This window comes from Hippoglossus stenolepis, chromosome 15 (genome assembly GCF_022539355.2).
Source record: "Hippoglossus stenolepis isolate QCI-W04-F060 chromosome 15, HSTE1.2, whole genome shotgun sequence".
NCBI classification, from domain to species: domain Eukaryota; kingdom Metazoa; phylum Chordata; class Actinopteri; order Pleuronectiformes; family Pleuronectidae; genus Hippoglossus; species Hippoglossus stenolepis.
The window spans coordinates 8,256,297-8,278,361 of NC_061497.1; the positions used below are offsets into that span (position 1 = coordinate 8,256,297).

The following is a 22,065-nucleotide window of genomic DNA, read 5'->3' on the forward strand; positions in this document are numbered from 1 at the left end:
CTTACATTTTAAAATCCTGTGAATGGGGGGGCAGAGGGTGCCATATAAATAAATAAATAGAAATATAACCCCAAAAAAGGGTGATGGAAGCACACATTGAAAACTGCCTGCAGTGATGCAGACTGGTTATTTCCATACAAATGCACCACTCCAAATGGGGATGAGAGGAGTGTGTGGTGGGATGGAGAGAATTTGGGGCGGAGAGAGGCAGGTTCAGACGAGAGAGGAGCGCTACCGACCAATGAAAAAACTGCATCAAACACACAACACCATCTGTTTCCACGTCCATTACCCATCACACATTTTTTTCTCCGCAGAGCGTATACCTCTCATTTCCCTGCTAGGTGGCTGCAGAGCGCAGACTAAGAGCATCAGATTATCCATTATAACTAAGAGGGCTGCACCCAACTACTCAGTGTGGAGATGCAGTAAATGTCTGCTTAACCCTGAGGCAATTATCTTCATTAATTTAATATATGTACATACTGTAGTACAAAATTACCCAGACACATGTATTCCTGATCACACAGGTCATTTAACTGGGAGTCTGTGGACTTTCTCGATGGTTTGTAATTACTGGTGAGGGCCTCCGAGCGGATTTAAATTGCTTTTTTCAAACAATTAACACAGTTATTTCTTCAACTAGGATTTAGTTGACAGGCCCTCAGACGCACGTTCATATAAAAGGTACCTATGATCCAAATCATGTGTCAATCCTGCAGTCTTAATTCGCACATGTCTACGGGCGAAAAGGACAAAGACGATGTTGTATTATTTGAAACTAGACTCACAAATGATAATTATTCTATTTCCCCTTGACCTCTTTATGTATATAACTTTAGTGTGACTTCACCCCTAAGATTTTGTGCCCCCCCCCCTGTAAAAAACAAAAAGGCGGGGCTAAGGCACCCCTCCCCCAAACACACAGCTAAAGCTGTTATCATCATTGTCTAGCTATAAGCTACGACTCCAGTAGAAGAACATACATTTTTCGATAGAAATGACGTATGAAATGGAGGCTTCTCTCGTCTCAAGCAGTTTGAACCGCTGGCAGCAGTGGCTGGTGCTGAGACAACCATGGTCTCTGTCTCAAACAGTGTGAGTGTAAGAGACAGCTGAGGAGCAAGAGAGGACGTGGTGGTTTAGGAGTTTTGTTTCAGCATAGATTTGAAAACGAGTGTAGCTTTCCAGAATCCTACTCACGAGCGGTCCCTGTAGCCTTTGATTAGAAGGTGTTAACTTTTTCATGCATATATAAATGTCATAAGCCATGTTCAAGCCATGAATGTAGATTTTTTTCTATAAATTTGGTCATAAATGTGATACTGAAACCAGCATTAATATATTTAATCAAAAAAAACACATTTAAGTGTGCAGCATCTCTTTAACTTTAACCGTTAAGAAGTTGTATCTTCGGTGATGTAAAGTGAGGCTAAACATTACACCCAATTGCCATGGGGACAGGGGAACAACACGTTCTGAAACCCCTCCCCTGACAGTTAGTAGCCAAGGCCAACTACAACACCTGAGGGATGCACCTCTCAGCAGCCTGCAACGTGGGCCAATCTGTAGCCTGATTTACCTGCTCAGAACTGCAGCAGAAAACAATACCGCTTATTCATAAGACAAAAAAATGAAAAGAAATGTTGAGCTAGAAATGTGCAGAACAAAAAGTCCCACCCCGCCACCCACCCCTCTGCCCGCCATCCCTCCTTCCCCTTCACTCACAGTCTGTGACCTCCAGCAGTGCTTTGGTAATAACACTGCCAGCGATGTTGAGAGCCTGGCAGCTGTAGAAGCCGCCATCCGAGTGCTGAACATCAGTAATGGTCAAACTGCCCATCTGGGAGACAGACAGGCGGCTGTAGGGCTGCGGCGGCTGGTAGGAGAACAGGAGACTCTGAGAGAGGAGAGAGAGAAAGAGGGAGAGATCACGGAGTTATGAGCCCCCGTTCATGAGCGATGATTTTAGCGTGATGACAGACTGAGGGTCACTCTCACCTCGCTGCCTTCCCTCTGCCAGAAGATGGCTGGCTGCGGGTTGCCGGTGGCCTCGCACTGGAAGGTGACCGTCCTGCCCACCGTCACCACCTGGTTCCTGGGGCGTATGGCAAATGCTGGGGGCACTGCAGAGGAAGAGACGCCCTAATTACCTGGCAGCCTGACACATTTTCACCATCTTCAAAGACATCAGTGTGCTTAGAAAGCTCAAGGACTACAGCAGTTTAAGTGTGTAAGTAGCAACATCAGTCACTATGTGCCTTTTGTTTGAATAGAAAAATAGCACATTTTAAAAAATGAATTTACCCACACATGACATGAACCACATACTGTATTGGTGGACGGTATTACAGTGTTGATAGGACAATGATTTTCCTGTTGCTGTCTGATGGTGGATGACGGATGGATGACAACTTACCGGTGTTGACTACAAGGGAAAAACACAAAACAGAGCAGTGTAATGAATAACCAGAATGAACACGGGGATATGCAGCTGCAATGACACACTCAACAGTATTGGCACATGTTTGAATGAGTCAGCATGATGGAAAAGGCATGGAAGAAACAGTCAGTAATACAGGGATTGCAAGGAGAAGTGTACCTGCAACTGTGTTTTTTCATCTGGATTGACTGTTATCAGGCCTTCCCACATATGTACTAATGTAGTAAGGGTGTACTAAACCTCTACTAGTAGATTCACTAGGCTGTTATCACCCATTTATTGTATCGATCCAGTTCATGCAGCCTCGTAGAGCCGCCTTGTGCAGCTAAACACAAACCAGGAACCCACTACTTAATTGTTCTTGCGGTTTACAAAATAGGCCAAACTGAGATATATCCTCTAAATATATATATATGTGGTTGGAAGGTGCGGCTTGGTGGTGCAGTGATTAGAACTGTGGCCTCACAGCAAGAAGGTTCTCGGTTTAAATCCCAGTTTGAGATTTCAGCTTCCTCAGACAGGCCCCCCGGCAGATCTATCTATCTATCTATCTATCTATCTATCTTCAAAATGCCGATAACATGCATAACAGAACAGACCCTCTCCACCTACTGGGCTCAATGCAATAAATGGGTGATAACAGCCTGCTGAAACTACTTTCGGTTTGGTTCGCTCCTGTGGCTTTGGAGATAGAGAGGGTCGGCCACTAATCAGAGGGTTGGTGGTTCCATCCCCAAAAATGCCCCTGGTGGCTGTGGTGACAATATGAATGGTGTGATAGACAAAATGCTGCTGAGAAGAACCGGATGAATGTGTGTGAGTGGGTGAATGTGACTTGTACTGTAAAGCGCTTGAGTGGTCGATAAGACTGGAAAAAGCATTGTTTACCATATTACTAGCCTGTATGTGGACAGATGTTTGTTGGTAACGCCCAATAACAGTCAATTGTTTGGGTGAACGATATATATTTTTTTATTATATTTAACACATTTACGTCTGTCAAAGAAGACAAAGCACTCGGAGCGCTGTTAAGTCCCACTTAGACCCAGCAGGCCTGTTGATAATGAGGTGTGAAAAGAAAATGTAATTGTGTGGTTTGAGTTACATAGCCAGTCGGCCTTGAGGCATATTTAGGCAAAGATACAATCCCCTAATGAGGACATAAACCTGTGCGGTCTGAGGATAATGTCTGAGAGGAGAGGTGAAGGGGCGAGCTGGCGGTGCTGTGCAGCGCTCTGCTCTCCTAAATGGAGCCGCTCAGAGACACATTCTCAGGCGGGGACAACTCTTGACATCTGTAAACTAGATTTATAATGAAATGAAGGGCTAGCTAACCCGCTGGTTTTGGAAGTACTGCGAGGAGATGACTGTGGTTATTGCACAACATTTTTGTGTTCAAAGAATGTTTTTTAGAAAAGTGAAGTGCACAACTTTGCGTAGGGGCACAAAGGCTGGGTTTTATAAGCAGCCTGTCTGGGGAGACATGTTTCATGTTTCAGCTGTTTGATTGGATTTATCTAAAAGGTTTCTCCCAAGTTAGTGTCTGCAAGCCTACAGATAATTTTAATGAGTGCAACGAAGAAGAGTCATTTAACTTCAGACTTGGAAACTGTGCAAACCTTTAAAATGAGCTTTTAAAGCTCCTTGGCCGGCTGTATTTGTTTCAAATGGCAAATGTTTAATATCAAACAAATGTTTCAAGTCAGTCAAAATACTTCTGTGGTTAAGGCTACAGCCAGACAGAGACTTTATTTTTAAATTCAATAATGAAACACACATTCACTTAGATGGCTCGCTTGTTCCCTCCCACAATGCAACTTCCGCTCATCTGCCATTTATTGCTGCCCTTTTCTCATTCACTGCCCAAATTGGCTTTACTCCCCCATGATGCTTGCCTTCTCAGGTTTTGGGAGGGAGAGGAAGACGGTGTAATTGGAACCATGTCATTTCGCAGCATGCCACGAGCCCTGCCTTATCTTTAATTAAGTCCTACTGTCCTCGCAGTCCAAGACACCCACTGTGTCACTGCACTGCATGTTTATGCGCATAGATATGTCCGTGTGCGACCATGAGAGGTGCCTCACCGCTCATTTCCTGTGACTGATTAAAAAAATTAAAGGCTGTCATTGTGGCAGGACAGCTCAGACCAAACAGATCCCTCCTCTGTGGCCGCATAAACATTTACTCTGCATCCTCTTCTCAGTTTACGCAGCACATTACCCTGAGACATACTGTAAACAAACTGCTGCAGAGTCCTATACTGCTTATTATTATTATATAGAGCTAGCGACTGCTGCAGACATTATGTGACCTCCAGCCAGGAAGTACAAAGAAAACTCAAATACCCCAGGGATGATTCTGCCTGTCAGGACTGTGTTGAGAGAAACTGCAGCTCAAGGCACAATAATGAAAACTAGGTCATAAATTGAAAATTGGAGACTTTAAAGACAGACGTTTTGCAAAGTCCTTGAAAATAAATTGCGAGGCCCCCGAAAGCAGCGTGTGAACAGTGTGAAGTATGGAAATGAAGGCGGCAGTAGAGTTAGAGGACATTACATGAGGGGGTCAGGTTGTACTGACCGTGTACAGTGAGCGTGGCGGACGTCTCCGACTTCCCAACCATGTTCTCCACCACGCACGTGTACGAGCCCTCATCCAAGGATGTCACTTGGCGAACGATCAAGGTGTGGTCCTCTAGGATTTCAAATCTGCAGGGAAGACGGACACACACCGTCAGGAGATGAAAGGAAACTCTGCGACACCGTGTTTTCATGTTAAATTACTGCATGTAGAGTGAATTTGTGCATTACCTGCCCTTAGGCAGCTCAGAATCATCCTTCCTCCAGCGGATAGTGGGAACGGGGTCTCCTTGAGCCACGCAAGGGAACTCTACGCTCTCGTCTGCCAACACCACCACACTGCTGGGCCGCTTTACAAAGGTTGGGCGCTCTGGAGGGCAACATGATAGCTTAGCTCATATAATTTACATCCTTTACTTGACAGATATCTTTGTGTAATTTCTATATCTCAAATGCTACTGTTCTTAGTGTAATAATGGATGATGTCTCATTATCGTCCCAAAAGGTTATATTTAGCTTCAAGTAATATTTCACTTTGTCCAAATCCTTTTATTTTTATTTTAAAGGAAGAATCAATCTGGCAAAATGTGCAAAATCAACTAAACATTGCAACTAGAATGGCACCCAGAGAGCATACCAAGGCCTAACAGTATCCTTGAATTCAACCAAGCTGCACCAAATTTCACATAGACATCACTTCCCTAAATATATTTTTCATCCATGAGTCATTTCTTAGGAAAAACGCCCAATCTTGCAATGTTAAAGAAAGTGAAAAATAAAAAAATCTTTCATCCATTGCCTGATCCGGATCCACGGCAAATTGAATGGGTTATCCTGATCATGCTAAAATCTAACAAATATACAAACCAACAAATGGGCAGGGTTATTATTATAGACTCTGAGAAACTGGGGTATTGTAGTGATAATCCTCTGACAATCTCCAAAGTCATTTATTATGCACAACCTGTAGAACAATGTATTTTGACCTGTTTCTGCATGCAGCAGGATTATTCTCACAGCCTTGAACGGCTCTATGAGGCACTACACCGTACACTCCCAACCTTAACCAAGGTCATCGAACTGTGTGATACGGATAAGAGCTCTATTCTGATGGGAAATGTTGAGAACATAAAAGACAGACGGGTGGAGAATGGAGGCTGGAAGCGAGCGTTTGTGGGTGGGAGTTGTCGGAGGGAGCGCATATTGTAAAGTTCGAGAGGCTGTGGCACCGGATGCCTCGGCGTGGTTGGTTTGGAAACCTCTCCACAGCTGGCATATTGGACGGTAGTCCAGCATAATCGACGTTAGTTAATGGGTTATTACACCCCAGTGACAAGAACCGCACACAGCGGACTGGCAGAGTAAACCAGTGAGAACTGAGAGGGCCACTCAGACTAAGTGAAGTACTGTGTCATGCAAATCAACAGAGCTGCACGTTTTTTACCCAGCACGGTGAGCTCGGCGATCTCGCTCTCCCTCTCCCCCACCATGTTGGTTCCTACGCAGATGTATTTCCCCGCATCGCTCTTCCTGGTGTTGGTGATCATCAGCTTGCCACTGCGGATCTGAAAAAAAAGCACAAAACATATTTGTACAGCTGTGTTTGCACAAGACCCCGCATGGGTGGTGTATGCCGGTTACTGAGTGAGTGTGGCACATTTGTGACGAGTGTAAATAATACACATTCGATTTGTAAATTTTGTGGTAAAATTTCGCCACGGCTTAATGCAGGATGCCACCCATGTCTAATCACATCTTCCATCTGAAAATACACACAACATTCTTATGCACTCGATGGCAAGTGGTGTAGTCTGTATCCGCGTGCTTGTGCATGCCTCTCTTTATCTAAGGAATAGAATTTGCGTTGCCTTTCAAGCTGCATAGAAGGTCATCCATTATAAAATTACATAATTCATATCTAGTGCTACATTAGCACAGAACCCTGGGAACAAAGACAGCACGTCTTTGTAGATCCGCTCCTCAGATGTTCAGTCAGCGTACTTTGCCTTTCTCAAACTTTTTAGCTCCTCGTACACACACACACACACACACACACATAGAGGAACACTGACACACACACAACAAAGAGGTGAAAGATATACTGCATGCTCTTCATGCTGCTTTCAGTCTTTTCATATCCTATCCACCACACGCCCCCACACACTATCGTAGTTGTCTTCACGATGCTTTTGGATGTGAGCTACTGTATTGATAGGGCGCAGACACCCAGTGTTAGAGGTGACGCCCCGGCAGCAGCGAGCGGGCACGAAAATAAAAGCAGCAAAATCTAGCGATCTGAAAGACCTCAAAACAAACGCACAGACATTCCTCGTACCCAAACATCTATAAAACTCCAGGGCATCAACTTCAATTAAACTTTCAGCCTCCTTATTATGATTTAAGGTAGCGGTGTGTGTCTCTAGTCAGCTGGCGGTGGCCCGGCTCTGTTATTTCTTTAAAAGAGGTCAGGGGTCAGGGCTGCCTGCAGCGCCGTGTCCATAAAGCATGCGGGGGATTCTGTGTCGTGCTAGACTGCACCTTGCTCAGTGGGCACTCTCCACTCGCCGGCTCGCAGATGGAATACATCATTAAATTGCTGCTGCAAGGATGAAACCCAACAGCCTTTCATTTATTAGTCATCCTGCTCCGGGCTAACCTTCCACCACAAGCAGCTCACACACCGTCCACCAGATAAATAACAACTAGCAGTCGCCTAACTACGGCTGACGTCCCAGAGCTGTTGCAAATGATGCGGTTTTTAGGAGGAAGATTTAACGAACTGTGGTGCAGCTTGTGGTTGTGCAGCATGCCCTTCTCATACACAGTGCAACCCGCCAGTAATCGCAAGGAAAGTGTGTGTGTGTGTGTGTGTTTGTGTGTGAGGGGGTGGTTTGGTGAACTGGTATTGCAGACTCAGCAAGTCTTCAGTGGAACCGGTGGATTAGGTTTGGATGTTTGGATTCACGTTGGAGCCAATGCAAAGATGTATTTCAGTACAGCAACAGGGGTGTCTATACTGTGGCTGATGAGCCATAGATGACGCATGACTGGTAAAGACAGTAAACGTATCTTACAGATATTTATAGGAAGACGAAGAAGAAACCCCCGCACACACTCAATTTTGTTAATGTTGAATTAATAGTTTTTTTATTTTTTAGGGGAGGGCAATCCCATCTGATATTGGACGAGAGAGGCAGTACACCATGGACAGGTTGCCAGCGTAATGCAGAGAGAAACCACCATTCAGACACACATTCACACCTGTGGGCAACTTAGAGTCTCCAGTTAACCCTTAGCACCTGTCTGCCTGTGTTTGGAGTCTGGGATGAAGCCAGAATAACCTGAGAAAACCAACAAAGACATGGAGAGAAAATGCAAACTCCTGTAGCAAATTGAGCAACTGTGCAAACCACTGCACCAGCGTGTCGCCCTAAATCAGTTCATCAGCTTATCTACACATAAAAGAAAAAGATAATTGCACTAAATTGAAGCACAATTCTTAATAAAAGTAACACAGACATGCACTTTTCTTTTTCTAAGTACTTGATTGTCAGTGGGTAGATCTATTATTGGTTCATAATCTTTGCCATGCTGTTTTTAATATAAAGTGAGGTTATCCACAAACAGATCTGGGCATCAGATTCACTGAGCATCCAAGGACACTCAGCCTGCTGGGTATTTGTAATATTTGTCCCCAGATGAACCAATATCAAATATTTGTGGCGTGTAATCGTGTCAGCATGCCAGCAGAAGTACTCCTCAAGGACTGCAAAGACCATCTTGCTCTAACCAATGTCTTTGACTAATGTTATACTTACTGTTCTGCAACGTTTTTTGCTGTTTTCTGTAAATACTGCTGCACCAGCAACTTTAAGCAGCTGATTAAAGAGCAGACTCAGAACTTTTTTTTATTTCCATTTACTGACCCATCGTCATTTTTAGCAGCAATTCCATTGCTAAGAAATCCAAGTGTGGTTTGTCTCTCCTCCATCTCGGACACTGAAACCTCAACTTCCATCTCTGCTCTGTTTCTATCTTTTCTTTCTCTTCTTGCTACTGCCTTATATTTGCCCTAAGGGCACACACAAGCTGCTTGGAGTGTGATTTAAATGTATTTCGCTGCATAAAAGCGCTGAACATTTTAATTAAAATCTGTAAATCCCACTTATACATACGAGAACCTTCTAAAAAAATTGTCCTGAGGTATTAACTCACAACTTTATGTCCATATCAGTATTAATAAGCGATGGTCCACACCACGAGGGAGATACTCAAGAATCACTTGCTGTGGACTCATTTGGTCTTTGTACAGTGTAAGTGATGTCTTTGAGTGAACTCTCACGGCAAAGACATATTTCCATATAGAAAAGATGATTAGGGAGGACAAAGACAGGCATGCAGAAAGTACAAAGCCGAGAGCAGCCTTTGTGTTTCCCTCAGAGGAGCCTCCCCACGGCTCTGATCCGTGCCTCTCCTTGAATCACACATAGCTGCTCTGTCCATCACAGACCCCCAGAGAGACTTTACCTGTCACTCCGCACTAACGGGAGCTTTGAATCTCCTCCGTGCGTCCCCGCAGGAGCACGCAAACACACTCATATAATACACACACACACGGAGAAAAAAAGTCGCTCCAACCTGGTTGTATGTTTGAGTTAAAGCAATGAGAAGCCTGCTCATACTTACCACAGCCGTCACTCATAAAATCATGTTATAGCTTGTTACAGTGACATGATTTTCACCACAACTTATTTGAAACAGCATCATATGCATAATTTATTTTACTGATCTATTGTTTTATGGCCGTGTCCACTCCACTGTGGACACACATAAAGATGATGTAGTGTTCTCGTGGCCATAAATTGATCCCGACTTAACACACTTGCTCTTCCACACTTCAAAATGACTGAAGGGAGAGGTAAGTGGTTCCTAAAAGGGCAACTAAATACCACAGATTTACACCAAGCAACTTCTGTTTATGTGAGCATGTTTTGTATGAGGAGGTATTAATCGCTATAGTCAGGATTTTGTCCAACATGAGGGTGATGGAAATGTTTTGGGTGAATTAGACATTCAAGGTCAGAATAAGAGCTGAAACCATCCAGTTATTACCAATAATGGAATTTTGAAGCTGAAGTCTGGCATTTTAGATTTCATTTTAAACTCAATTTGACTCGCTTGTATTAGACATAGCAAGCATTTTGAATATGTCACCTTGAGCTCCGGGAGCTTGATGCACCTTTGTTCCTAATTTCTAACATTTTAAACGAAACAATTAACTGGAAAAAGCAATTAAAATAGATGCAGTGATTATGAAAACAGAATTTTAATTAGTTGCAGCCTTATAATTACTGAAAACTAAAATCTCCTACTGTGATGCGTTCGTCTCTGTCGCCTAAATTGGCCCCGTCCTTTCTCCAGGAGATGGTGGGTTCAGGGTGCCCACGGGGCGGTTGGCACTCCAGCACTGCGGGCTCCCCCACCGCAACCATAACATCCACAGGGTTCTGTCGGAAGTCGTCACGTAAAACTGGAAAACACACAGAGGAGCAGAACAGAGGGGAGTTTAATGATGTTTGACCATGATTTGACAATGGCAAAGCATAATATTTGCACACATTGGTGCCTTCAAGTGTGTATTTATTGTGTCAACAAGAACAGAAGAGCCCATTTCTGGGACTGACTGATGTGGTATTCACAGCTTTCACACGTGTGGATTTTAAAACTCGGAGTAGAGGAGTTGTGACATTTCTGCAGTTTTTTAGGGATTTATTATTTAATCTTTTTTTTTTTTATTGTCTATCATTTTCTAGTTGCTATCATAGCAATTTTCTCACTTCTCATCACTTTTGAAAGGACAACAAGGCAACAGTCACTTTTATTGTTAGTCATCAAGCAATTTCGGAGCCCATTGGCGATTGCTTGACAATGAATTAGCCTCTGGGGGCAACAACCAATACTTTGGGGCTTCCGGTGTACACAGTGGTTATCCAGGCTAAGACTGTCCTCTGTTCGGCGTACACTGTTTACAGACCGACTAGATTCTTTTACCACAAAAGTCACACAACTCAAACAACATAAACAGCAATACCTTTTAGGTGTTTTCTGCATATTCACATTCAAACTCTGTTCATAGAAACAATGTTATCATGACTTAAACCAACAGGATATTGTGGACTTGATGCTCAACATACAACCGTAAGATTTCGCCTCATTGAATGTATTTAAAGATGGAAAAAAATGACATCAAAAGGGAAGCCAAATCATCTTGATCGCCCCCTGGTGGCTGCCTGCAGTATAGGTCATAAACCCAGCCTCCTCCATGTAAGCAGACGGAATATGAACCAAACTAAAAAGTCAAAGAACACGTAAAATAAACATTTCTCAAAGATGGTTTTAATTTAGTTAGTTATTACTCATGCTGATGTTTGTTCAAGTATTATTTTGGGCATTGGTTGAGCTTGTGTATTGGCAGGACCTCAAATCCACTGGTTCACTCCACTATCGCTACTGCCCAGACTGGTTCCAAATTACATCACCAGCAGAAGCGGCACTGTGATATTTTAACTTAATTTTTGTACAACAAGAGGAAGTGGAAACACATTGTCCAGCTTTGTCTTTGGCTGGTTTGGCTTAAATGTCATAATGAAGGGTTGTTTTTTAACTTTGTCCATCACTCAATTAAGAGCAGTGCACAAACACTACCCTCATTTTCAGGAATTAATAATATTCAATAAATCTGCATCTATCAGTCTACCTTAATACCTACTAGCTTAATTTAATCATACAACTATAATACTGTGACTGACAAAATGAAATCTCCCAGCATCGTACTTCCTCGCTAAGACAAGTTCTGCAGAGACTGGCTGCAGAGGAGGCTGCTTGTCCTGATGGTTGATGTTCAGGCCAGAAGATACACTGCGACAGAGCACTGCAGAAAGGTGAGGTCCAGATGGCTCCCCAAGCAGGTAGCATAAAGCTACTGCAGTAATTTGTCATCTTTCCACGATGAGTAGCATGCGGACAGAAAAAAAAAAGAGTTTGCAGCCAGAAGCTGAAGAGTGATTCCCAGTACACTGGTAGTCCTGTCTCTACAGTATAGACTGCATATAAAGGTCTTTACTGTACAGTCTCAACTTCTAAATGGCATGAGGAGGAGCACGTTTAGAATGACAATACAAATATTGATTTGTAATTAAATAAATAATTTAATTAATTAAAATGTATAATAATCTGCAGAGGATGGACATAGCTGACATTGTAAAGTAAGACATAGATATTTATATATATCATAAATGAAAACAACCTTTTCGTTCCCTATAACTGCGCAGAATCCTGCTGCTGATGAGGTGAACATGTGCTAATGTAGACGCCCTGTGCATGAGTGGCTGCTGTTAAGTGTTCCCAGTCTTACATTACAATGGGGGCTTACAACCTGAGCAAGCTGAGGGAGCTGAGGCAACACAGAGCTACAGCGGAACGGCAGAACTCAGTCGAGCTGAGCTGTGTTGGGGTGAAAAGACAGGAAACAATGAGGAAAAGTCATAATCGCTCCCAGATGGCAGCAACCCATTCACCTCTGGACGCGGAATTGTACATAACGCCGAGCCCGAGGATGCACGGGCGAGAATGCGGAGCCCGAGATGCCTGATGACCGCAGTGGATGTGGGGGAAACAAATTGGGATGACCTTCTAATTGGAGGTATTTTGGCCCCCGCAAATCTTTGAGCTCCGCTACGCTCGCTCTGCCCCCCCTGATCCTCCTGAGCAGGGCTGCGACTGGCTGACTGCAGTTGAGTGAGCGCTGATGGGAAACAGCTGTCTGACGCCCCCCCCCCAACCCCAACCCCACCTCCCCGCCGCCGCCAACACCACCATGTCACATGATAAAAGGCATTCCTCGAGGGACACAAAAACATGGTTGGGGTTACATCAGACAGGAAGAAAGTGAGACCATCTCGACTGCCTGTACTGTGTGTGCGTGTGTGTTGATTGATTGGCTGATACTATCTTACAATACCAAGAGCATTCAGATTACACATCTGTTATTACTATCTTGTGAGGTCCAAATGTCTCCATTTGAATGCCTGGCCTATTTCCTCATGCCCCTCTTTGTGAAAGATTTATTTTTGTTAATAGCCTTAGTTAGTCTAAGAATTAAAGCGGGAAGTCATAAGGGTTAAAAACCAGAGGAAGCGTATGAAGGTTAGCGAAGAATTTTTTCATAAGCGCGCATGTTTATGTGTTTGAACGAGGCCAAGTCGGGCTGTTTTTTTCGCATGTTATACGAATATGCTGGGTAAGCACACAAATAATCCAGAACATGTGTTTGTAAAACTGACTGTTTTATATCCTGAGATGGGAAAATGTATCGGCTTGTTACAGTGTAATAGGAAATTATGCATGCCCTAGTAGAAACCATAGAAGCGAACACAAAAGGAAATACAGCGCTTCTGAAAAACCTAAAGTATGCGAAGATAGTTTCATCCTTTCCAGTTCCTCCTGCTTTTTTTTGCATTAGCGGTCATCTCCTGCACAATTCATATAATTTCTGCTTATCTGTAAACACATCCTGACAATCTACTTCCTAGGATTGATCTGTGTCTGGCCCTAAATCCCTTAAGTTAATGGCCTTTGTAAAAACCAGTCTCCATAGAGAGAGGGAATGAAAAAGAAGGAGAAAAAAAAGGTGGACGCATACATTTTCATGGTGATTAGGAACATGTGGACATCCCGATATGACTTCTCTGATTTTAGGTTTGAAGAATAATGCAGAGGACAATCACCACAAATTTCAGTCACTTTCTTAAAAAAGAGATTTTTTTTTTTCTCCGAAGGCTTTGATTGCAAGGTCATTAATATTTCTCCTGCATCTCCCTCTCGACTTCAAAAACTTGAGCTAATTCTTTCTGAGTTCCTCTTCTCCCTTTCCCCCTGACACTCTTGCATCTGCATTTTAAGGCTTCGCACGCCATCATGTTGTTATTCCCAAACCGTACTTGTTTATTTCGGTAGTTTGGATGCGTGAATTTCCCAGGATTCCATAGAGTCGAAGCCATTCATAACAGTAAAAAAAACCACCTCTGCGGCTCCTGAAGCCAACCCAGCTTGCCTGTTTAGCCGGAGCTTTGCACCTTTCGCTGTCTTTTTTCGCCCCCCCCTCCCTCCATCTGATCCCTCCAGATGAGAATCTCAAAGCCCACTTCAAAGCATCAGCCCTTGGCCTCCCTAACCTGGATCTGACAGTGTCTGACTTGTTGTTAGTCCTGTGGAGCCTGAGCGCAGAGCTTGAAAGGCCTACTGTAGCCGAGCTCCAATAATCCTCTCTGCAGAGTCCAACCGGACCAAAAAGGAAGACTGTCTCACCCCACAGATAGTTTGAGTGGAGTGGGGCACGCACAGTAGCCTTATCACACCACATCATCCCAAGCAGAGGCCGCTTTTGTCACCGCAGTCTAAACGTACCCTCCCTTGGTGCTTTTTACGTAGAGCTATTTTGGTGCAAGAATCGTTTGCATGACCCAAAGTAAACATGAATACAGTAAGGCACTGATTTGTATTAGTTTAATATCAGTTGTAGCTTAGATTTGCCAAAAGCAGACTGTACTCCAAGTCCTTCTGCTTTAACTCACATTATAATGGGGTTATAATTCCAAAAGCCTGTTTAGAGTCCATTGACAGATGGTAAGAATAGAGTAGACGTTTGAAATTCCACATCATTGTTTGAATTGTTTTCCATTTTCATAAATGCTAGAATTTATCAGAACCTTATACATGACATGTAACTCACTGTTGATTAGATTAGATATCAACAATGGGATCACATATTTATAGCAGCGTTTGAGCTTGATGAATGTCATTAGCTGTCAAATGTGCGATTAAATATAGATTTATTTTATGAGGAAATTAAATGGAGGTACACTTCAACCTGTTGTTTCATTAGACTCCGGTAGTACTCTATTGCCCAAAACTTGATGGTAGGATGCGGTTAGGGTCAGGAAAGAACCCAATTAATTTTGGTGTGGATCCGGATCAAGAATCGAGGAATTTCTTTGTGAGATATGGTGTTTTTCGACAGTTTCACAGTTTTCCCAAGGAATTATTCATTGACCTTGATGAAAAAAAAATCAATCTGAATTTAAGGGACTGTTGGGCCTTGGCAGAGGTATGTGCTCTGCTGACTGCCATTCTAGTTTAATCGGTGCAAGGTCGTGGTTTTAAGGATGGATTACGTTCTGGACTATTCTTGACTTTGTGGAACCTCAGCTGGTTGCCCGGCAACCCCATGGTGCTGTCAATACTTTAGGGATAGCAAAAATGCCAATCACATCTTATCATATACGCTTGAAAGGACTATGATTAAAAGCCAAAACAACGGAGTCCTGGTTTTCGCTTTGCCTTTATAAACCAAATAAAATAATGTTTGGCATCTGTTTGTTTCAGCACATTCTGACCAGACAATACATCTTCCACTTTTGTTAGTAGAAAGCATATAAACCATATTAGTCTCAGTACATTGAAACCTCATACATCAATTACAATATTTGAATGATTTAACCACTCATTGAAGTGTCATCTTACTTATCACTGGCCTCCTCTAGATGGTTCAAAAGTGAGTGGAGGGACAAAAATGTATATTTAATGAAATGCTGACGAAAAACACAAATTAAATGAAAAGTAAAGGCTAAAAATGGAAGAGTGCCGTGCTCATACTTTTATTCCTAACATATTGTAGGTATTTCACCAGACTGTGATATGTAAACACTAGAATGAAAAGGAGAGGCAGAAGCAGGAATTATGGCTCCTTCTCTGTACCGACGTACTTCGGGCCGAGACCACACTAAAACAAATTATTCCAAGGGTAAGTCGTAAAAGTAACTACTGGCATCTATTACGCCTTGCAGAAGTCTTGATGTTTCCCAGTGCTTAAAAACATGAATTTCAGCTCAAATACAAGCCAGACTTTTTTTGACAAAAAAATCCCAGAGCACCAACCGGAAAATACATGAATGTAATAAATACCCAAAGCTGACCGTGAAAATGCAGCTATATCATACATCCCCAGCAGATATGAAATCCTTGACTTTCTCACAATCTATTTTCCTGACCTCTCCGTTACCCCCTACCTCTCTGCATCTACCCGTCTCCCTCCCTCTTCCTCACTCCTCCCCCTCTTCTTCTCCTCGCCGTGCTCTTCTCTTACAGAGCTGTAGTCTGGAGAGACAGAAAGCTGCAGGATTAACAGCTGCTCCACAGAAAAACCAATATGTGCAGCTTGTGTGTAGTACTTGGTCCGATAGATCGAAGAAAGACACACAAACACACAAATACCCTAACACAGGAGGTCCATGGGTTCTGTGCCTCTTTACAAGCACATACCAAAGCCAATAACATAATATGAACTGCAACCAAGCAAATCCAATACAAAATGCAGGTCCCACACATACACATTAGGATACATGCATGATGGTATCATAACTATGCCACATGAGATTTTCAGATTGCACTAGCACCAACAAGACAACACACACACACGGTGCTTATAAAGGAAACAAAAATACCCTGTTAGTCTTCCCCAAGCTCCCCTATTTGACTTTCATTTTCTGCAAAGAAATCATTACTAAAAAAAAAAAAAGTCCCAGAGTAAACAGATTTTTTTTAGTATGCAGGACCATACAGATCTCTTATGTTTGTCGAGCCAATTAACTCAGCGTAGTAGTCGACTTAATGGGATAAAGCGCTCGGTTCCATTATTTGTTGGGCTAAATTTTTACTTTTAAACGTGTTTGCTCTCTTTTCTCAGAATCAACAAGACCGTCCCCTGCAGATATCCGTGTTGGGTCATGGCTCCAGCTTCATACACGTCTTGGAAGACATGCTAACAATGTTAGCCCTATGTTGACCTGCTGGACTTTTATCAGACATTTAGTTTGTAATTATCTTGTTTTTTATTCTCAGCCTATCAGAGGTAACTCAACAACACATACTTACAGAACAAATACTGTAGTATGTAATAATCAGCATATATCAAATATAAAAGTCTTAAAAGTCTTACTATTTAAGAAGCTATATGTAAAGTATTTGTACAGTGTAAGGACTCATTAATGTGCAGGCAACCCCCCCCCTCTTCTTCCTGACATCCTATCATCTTAAATTTTAACTATAATGACACTTAGAGCGCATACCTCAACCAAGGCCCAACAGTCCCCTGTCTTGCAATGTTAAAGAAAGTGATCAAACTAAATCCTGGATCCGCCCCCTGATCCTGTTTCAACCTAAATATTGTAGTTTCTTCCCTGACCCATACCGCATCTTTCCACCAAGTTTCATTATCTGTCCTGGAGTTTTTAACGTAATCTTGCATAACAAACATACAAACCAACCAACAAACAGACAGCGGTGAAAACATCAGCTCCTTGGCAGAGGTGACACCACATTTCAGTTTATCCCAGTCACTTTTGCTACCAGTGGGGAATCCTTTAGGCCTTCATTAAATGTTATATTTAGTCTCTCCAATGTACTGACATTTAATCCTGTCCTAAAACCATGGCAGTAGAGTTATGCAATCAGATTTGTCTTTTTTGTTGTTGTCTAAGTGCCTTAAAGGTGCATTAAAGGTCAGTTGGCTTACTTGTCGGTTACAGCAGGATTGCCTGAAGGAGTGTGTGTTTGTACAGAAAGTGGCAGGTGAATGAACCAATCACGTTTTGATTAATAGTGGGCGGAAACTAAATTCATCGATCTGCGTCCACCCAAAGGCCAGAGCTATCTCACATAGTTCACCTTCCTCCGTACAGGGCTATAAGCTAACTTCAGCAGCAAATCAACAATGTTAGTCTGTCCGACGGCACAAATACTATAGTTATAGAATAGTGGATTTACAGTAGGTTTGTGAATATTCAGATATTGACAGCAGTATTGGCAGTGCTGTAGCAGTGGGGGCCCCATTAAGGTTTGGTTTCGACCCACAGCCATGTTTTTTTGCTGCGATATTGGCCTCTTTATTGAGTCTTTTATACTGCTCCTATAGTCCTTTTTTGTTCTATTAAAAACAAATTGACATCAGAAATGATGTGCAGTAAACATAAACAACCTTTTTAAAAGGTAGTGCATTCTGACAGGGGCGTTATTTCTACCATGATGGTGTGTGAGCGTGCGTGCAAGGATGGAGGCACCGGTTCATCAGCTCTTGGATGTTCTGACACCCTAATCCTGTTGATGTACGTGCTGAACATATCACTCGTGAGGGGCAAACATTAAAACCAGCTAAAAGGATTGTGTAACCTCCGTTTTAATCTCCTCCACTCATCCCATCCCTCCGTAAGACGGAAGACAGGAGGACGAGAAAGAGGAAAAGCATGGCTGAGAATAAGGAGAGGGCAGATAGGAAAAGACAGACGGACATGAAGCAGATTAGGAGAATTAGCGACGCGGCAGAGGAGCTGGGTGAAACAGAGGCTGAACGGCTCTGATAGGGTTAGAAAAATTGTCAGTCACGCTAAAGTGCAAAAGATTGACTCTCGGTTCCTGTTGTTGGTTGCTGAGGTGTTGATTTCCCCAATTTCCCCGATGATGATAAGTCAAAACAAAGCAGAGAAAATTGCATTTTTAACAGCTGAATTTATTTGCTCCACAGTCTGAGCAGCAACAAAATGTAAAAAAGAAAAAATGGCACTGGATCAGCTCTCAGGATCGAGGCACTAACTTGATTTAACACTGGTGGTACAGGTTCAGAGAGCAGGCAATGAGAAGGAGTGTGTAATACCTTCTCTATTCTGCAACATGCCGGTGCAGTGTAAAACAAAACCACTGTCAAATGTGAAATCATTAATGAGAAACACTGTACACACATTACTTCCAACCTTGCTTTTATGATTTAAGAACCAGAGCTGTGGACGTTTTTATGAGCCGCAGAGGACTTTATCAATTCAAGACATTTGTGAGAGGTAGAGGAAATACAGGCTGTACGAGTTGTTATAAGCGCACACACATACACATGCACTGACGCAAGCACACACACACACAAGCACACTTTTTATGGGATACATAGTGTTTTTATTGAAAACATTCCCACGTATAACTTTTGCTTATGTTGTCCGGGGTCAGGCAACATCAGGGCAAGACCGCTCTGCCCTTGAAGATTTGTCATTAAGACCAAATAATGCACAACATCACTCACAAACTGTGATTTCTAAGCCAGACAAATAGCGAAAAGCCCATATTGGTGTGATGCTATTGAAAGTGCGGTGTGTGATGTTTAATTAACCGTGTTGTTGCCTGGCAACTTCTGTACAGCCCGGTGTCACAACACTGATCAGCTTATCTATGGGGGTCTGATTAGATGGCACTTGTGGCTTGAAAAGAGACAAGTACAAAGAAAATTAGATTAATTTCTTGATACTGATTTGAATTTATAGAAAATGGAAACTACAAATCATAATCTCAAAAACCTTAATAACCAAATATGATTGGCTATGGGACACAACACAGTGCCCCATCAACCTCGGCGGGGCCTTTCTCAGGTGATCACATTGTATGATCATAGGGTCCACTACTGATGATGCGTTCTAAGATTTAGAGAAAGTCTAAAACCAAATGAATGCCAATGATGGTGAGACAAGGGATATTCACCATCTTGTACTATTTAATTTTTTCCCAATTGAACATAACCGAAGATGACTTTAATAGTAATATTATCACTTTAATATTTGATTTAGTATTAATATTTAATTATTTTAATCAGCCCAATATGTTTATGTGCATAATAATTAACACACAGTATATATTTTACGAGCTACCATAACATCATATGTTTTTTCTGCCCCTTGGGTTCAGGTGCAGCCTCACTGGTAAGTAAAGTGTGTGTGGGTGTTTCTGCAAGTACTGTATTTATATAACCCAGTTGTAGCTATTACTAGGTAATAAACTGGTAACTGTAGCTCAACTTTACTTGATAACCTCACATACATGCAACAATGGCCGGCTACATGTTAAATGTAATTTGAGGATCTTTAAATGAAATAACTTTGCAATACCAAAAATAAAGAAAAATAATAATAATACCAGTTCTAGATATTATTTGTGTTATATTTTTTCCCCAAATATCAACTGAGAACACACTCTCATTAAAACCATTCAACATGCTCATCACTTCCAAGTACATTTACTAATAAGTTTCACTAAAGCTCTACTATTTCAAGTAAAGCTTCTGTTAAGCAAAAATAAATGAATAGCAAATAAAACAGACTCAAGATAGAAGCTTGGTCCATTTAATCTAGAGTGTCTCCTTCCTCAGGGCACAATGTGGAAGGGTTTCTGAACTGTGTTAGCTAAACACAGTTTACAAGCTGCTATCCTTTGTGTTTTGTACACAGTCTTATATTTGCAAGTACTGGACTAGTTCAATGCTCTGATGATGCAAACATCGTATGACCGAATCTGTTTGAAGTCCAAATAAAATGTTTATGTGTGTGGGTGGTGTCTGCTCTTGCCACCACTTATTTTGTAAGTACTCTGCACTTCAGAGACCATTTAACCCGTCGTTGTGAAACTCATAAAACCCCTTCAGGTAAACAGTGTAAGCTGTAACTCTTTTAATTTTAAGGTGCTTTACGTAAATCAGCTTTCTCTGCAGCTGAATGGGCACGTTTCTCGGTGGGAGTGGTGATAGTCAGAGACAAGGTGATAGAAATAGAGGGTAAATTAGTAAAGGAAAGACGTTTGAAAATTGAAAAGTTTCCTTAAGCCGTCCATGTTAGCATTAGCTCTTTAACAACAGCAAAAAACAACATATAGCCTCTTAAAGCTCCTACCATGAGCTACATTATAAAGAGTAATTGTGATATAATGACATACATACACAGGAGCTGCCCTTTAATTATTCCAAACAAAATTCCTTCGGGTGTGAATCATATCAGGAGGCGGAGAAGTTAAAAAAACGATGATGCTGGGTGGATGACACTAATTAGCTTCAGGTAAGGTGACACAGAGAGCTGCGTGACGATGTGATGACAGCAGCAGCGGGTGAAACCGTGGTAGAGCACAGGCGATACACTGACCCACATACTGTGATCTGTGCTAACAACAGCTCCCCACTGGGACCTGACCTCCTGCAAGGAGGTGGCGTATACGGTCTGGTCCCATGGTGCACCATCCCTGCTTTATTACACTGAGGGCCTGTTTCAGGTGTGCACCAATTTACTGACTCAGTGGAGACAATCGAGATATAAACTGGTTTGTTACTCAAATCAGATAAAAAAAAAAAGAAGCTGTTTGCACAGTTAATTGTGACAGCCACAGCCGACACCTGAATCCTTTGGATCGCAGGAAGTGAAGAGCGAGAGATTGAGAAACAGTACAGAACCAAATCAAACCCTCTTCTTCTAAATAATGGAGAGTGCTGGAGGCAGTAGAGATGAGGGCCTTTCTCTCCAGGGCAAGAGTTCCTCGCATGAAAGCAGAGACAAGCCACACACACACACACACACGCACACACACAACACCCTTTAACCCTCTCATTAGTGTAATCCTGTAAATTGTCATGAATAAATCCACTTAGAAGCCAGTGAATGAAAAAGAGTTTCACTTTGAGATGGTTGCATTACCATTTCAATAAGCGTGCCACGCTGCAAAAACGTTGGCTGTGTTTGACAGAGTAATTGGGAACATTAACGAGTAGATAAAATATGGTTAGCTGAAGGCAGCCTGTATATAACTGTGTGTGAGTGTATGTGTGACTAGAGTGTCAATTATCTTGGTTTTTTTTCTTGCGCAGACAAAAACACATGTCTAGATTTTTCCCACTAATAAGGCCAATGAATCCCGGTGAAGGAGAGAGATTAGTAAGAAAGACTTCGCTGGCTTTGTGTTTCAAAACAAAAGAAGTGGAGAGCAGACAGCAGTCAGACCTTGAGACAAAACTATTCCAGTAGGCTTTCCAGTATGCTTGTCCGTAGAAACCTTTGTTTGAGCTGCATGACCATAGCAACCCTGTTTGGAAAAATCTCCCTGGGCTAGGGCTGAGTTGTAAATAAAAACCTTCCC

At 42.4% G+C, this 22,065-nt stretch overlaps 1 protein-coding gene across 2 annotated transcripts in view; it reads right to left on the bottom strand.

The window, feature by feature from the left end:
* LOC118122589 (roundabout homolog 1-like) overlaps nt 1-22,065 on the bottom strand; it is an 84,099-nt gene that overhangs the window by 14,813 nt on the left and 47,221 nt on the right. Inside the window, exons 3-9 of one of the 2 annotated variants that reach the window (XM_047343648.1) lie at nt 10,395-10,552; nt 6,467-6,587; nt 5,254-5,392; nt 5,024-5,151; nt 2,420-2,428; nt 2,002-2,126; nt 1,729-1,900 (exon numbers count right to left, since the gene is read on the bottom strand). In XM_047343648.1, the coding sequence (XP_047199604.1) occupies nt 1,729-1,900; nt 2,002-2,126; nt 2,420-2,428; nt 5,024-5,151; nt 5,254-5,392; nt 6,467-6,587; nt 10,395-10,552 (852 nt within the window). The remainder of the gene's footprint in view (nt 1-1,728; nt 1,901-2,001; nt 2,127-2,419; nt 2,429-5,023; nt 5,152-5,253; nt 5,393-6,466; nt 6,588-10,394; nt 10,553-22,065) is intronic. The other variant, XM_047343649.1, reaches the window with a different exon arrangement.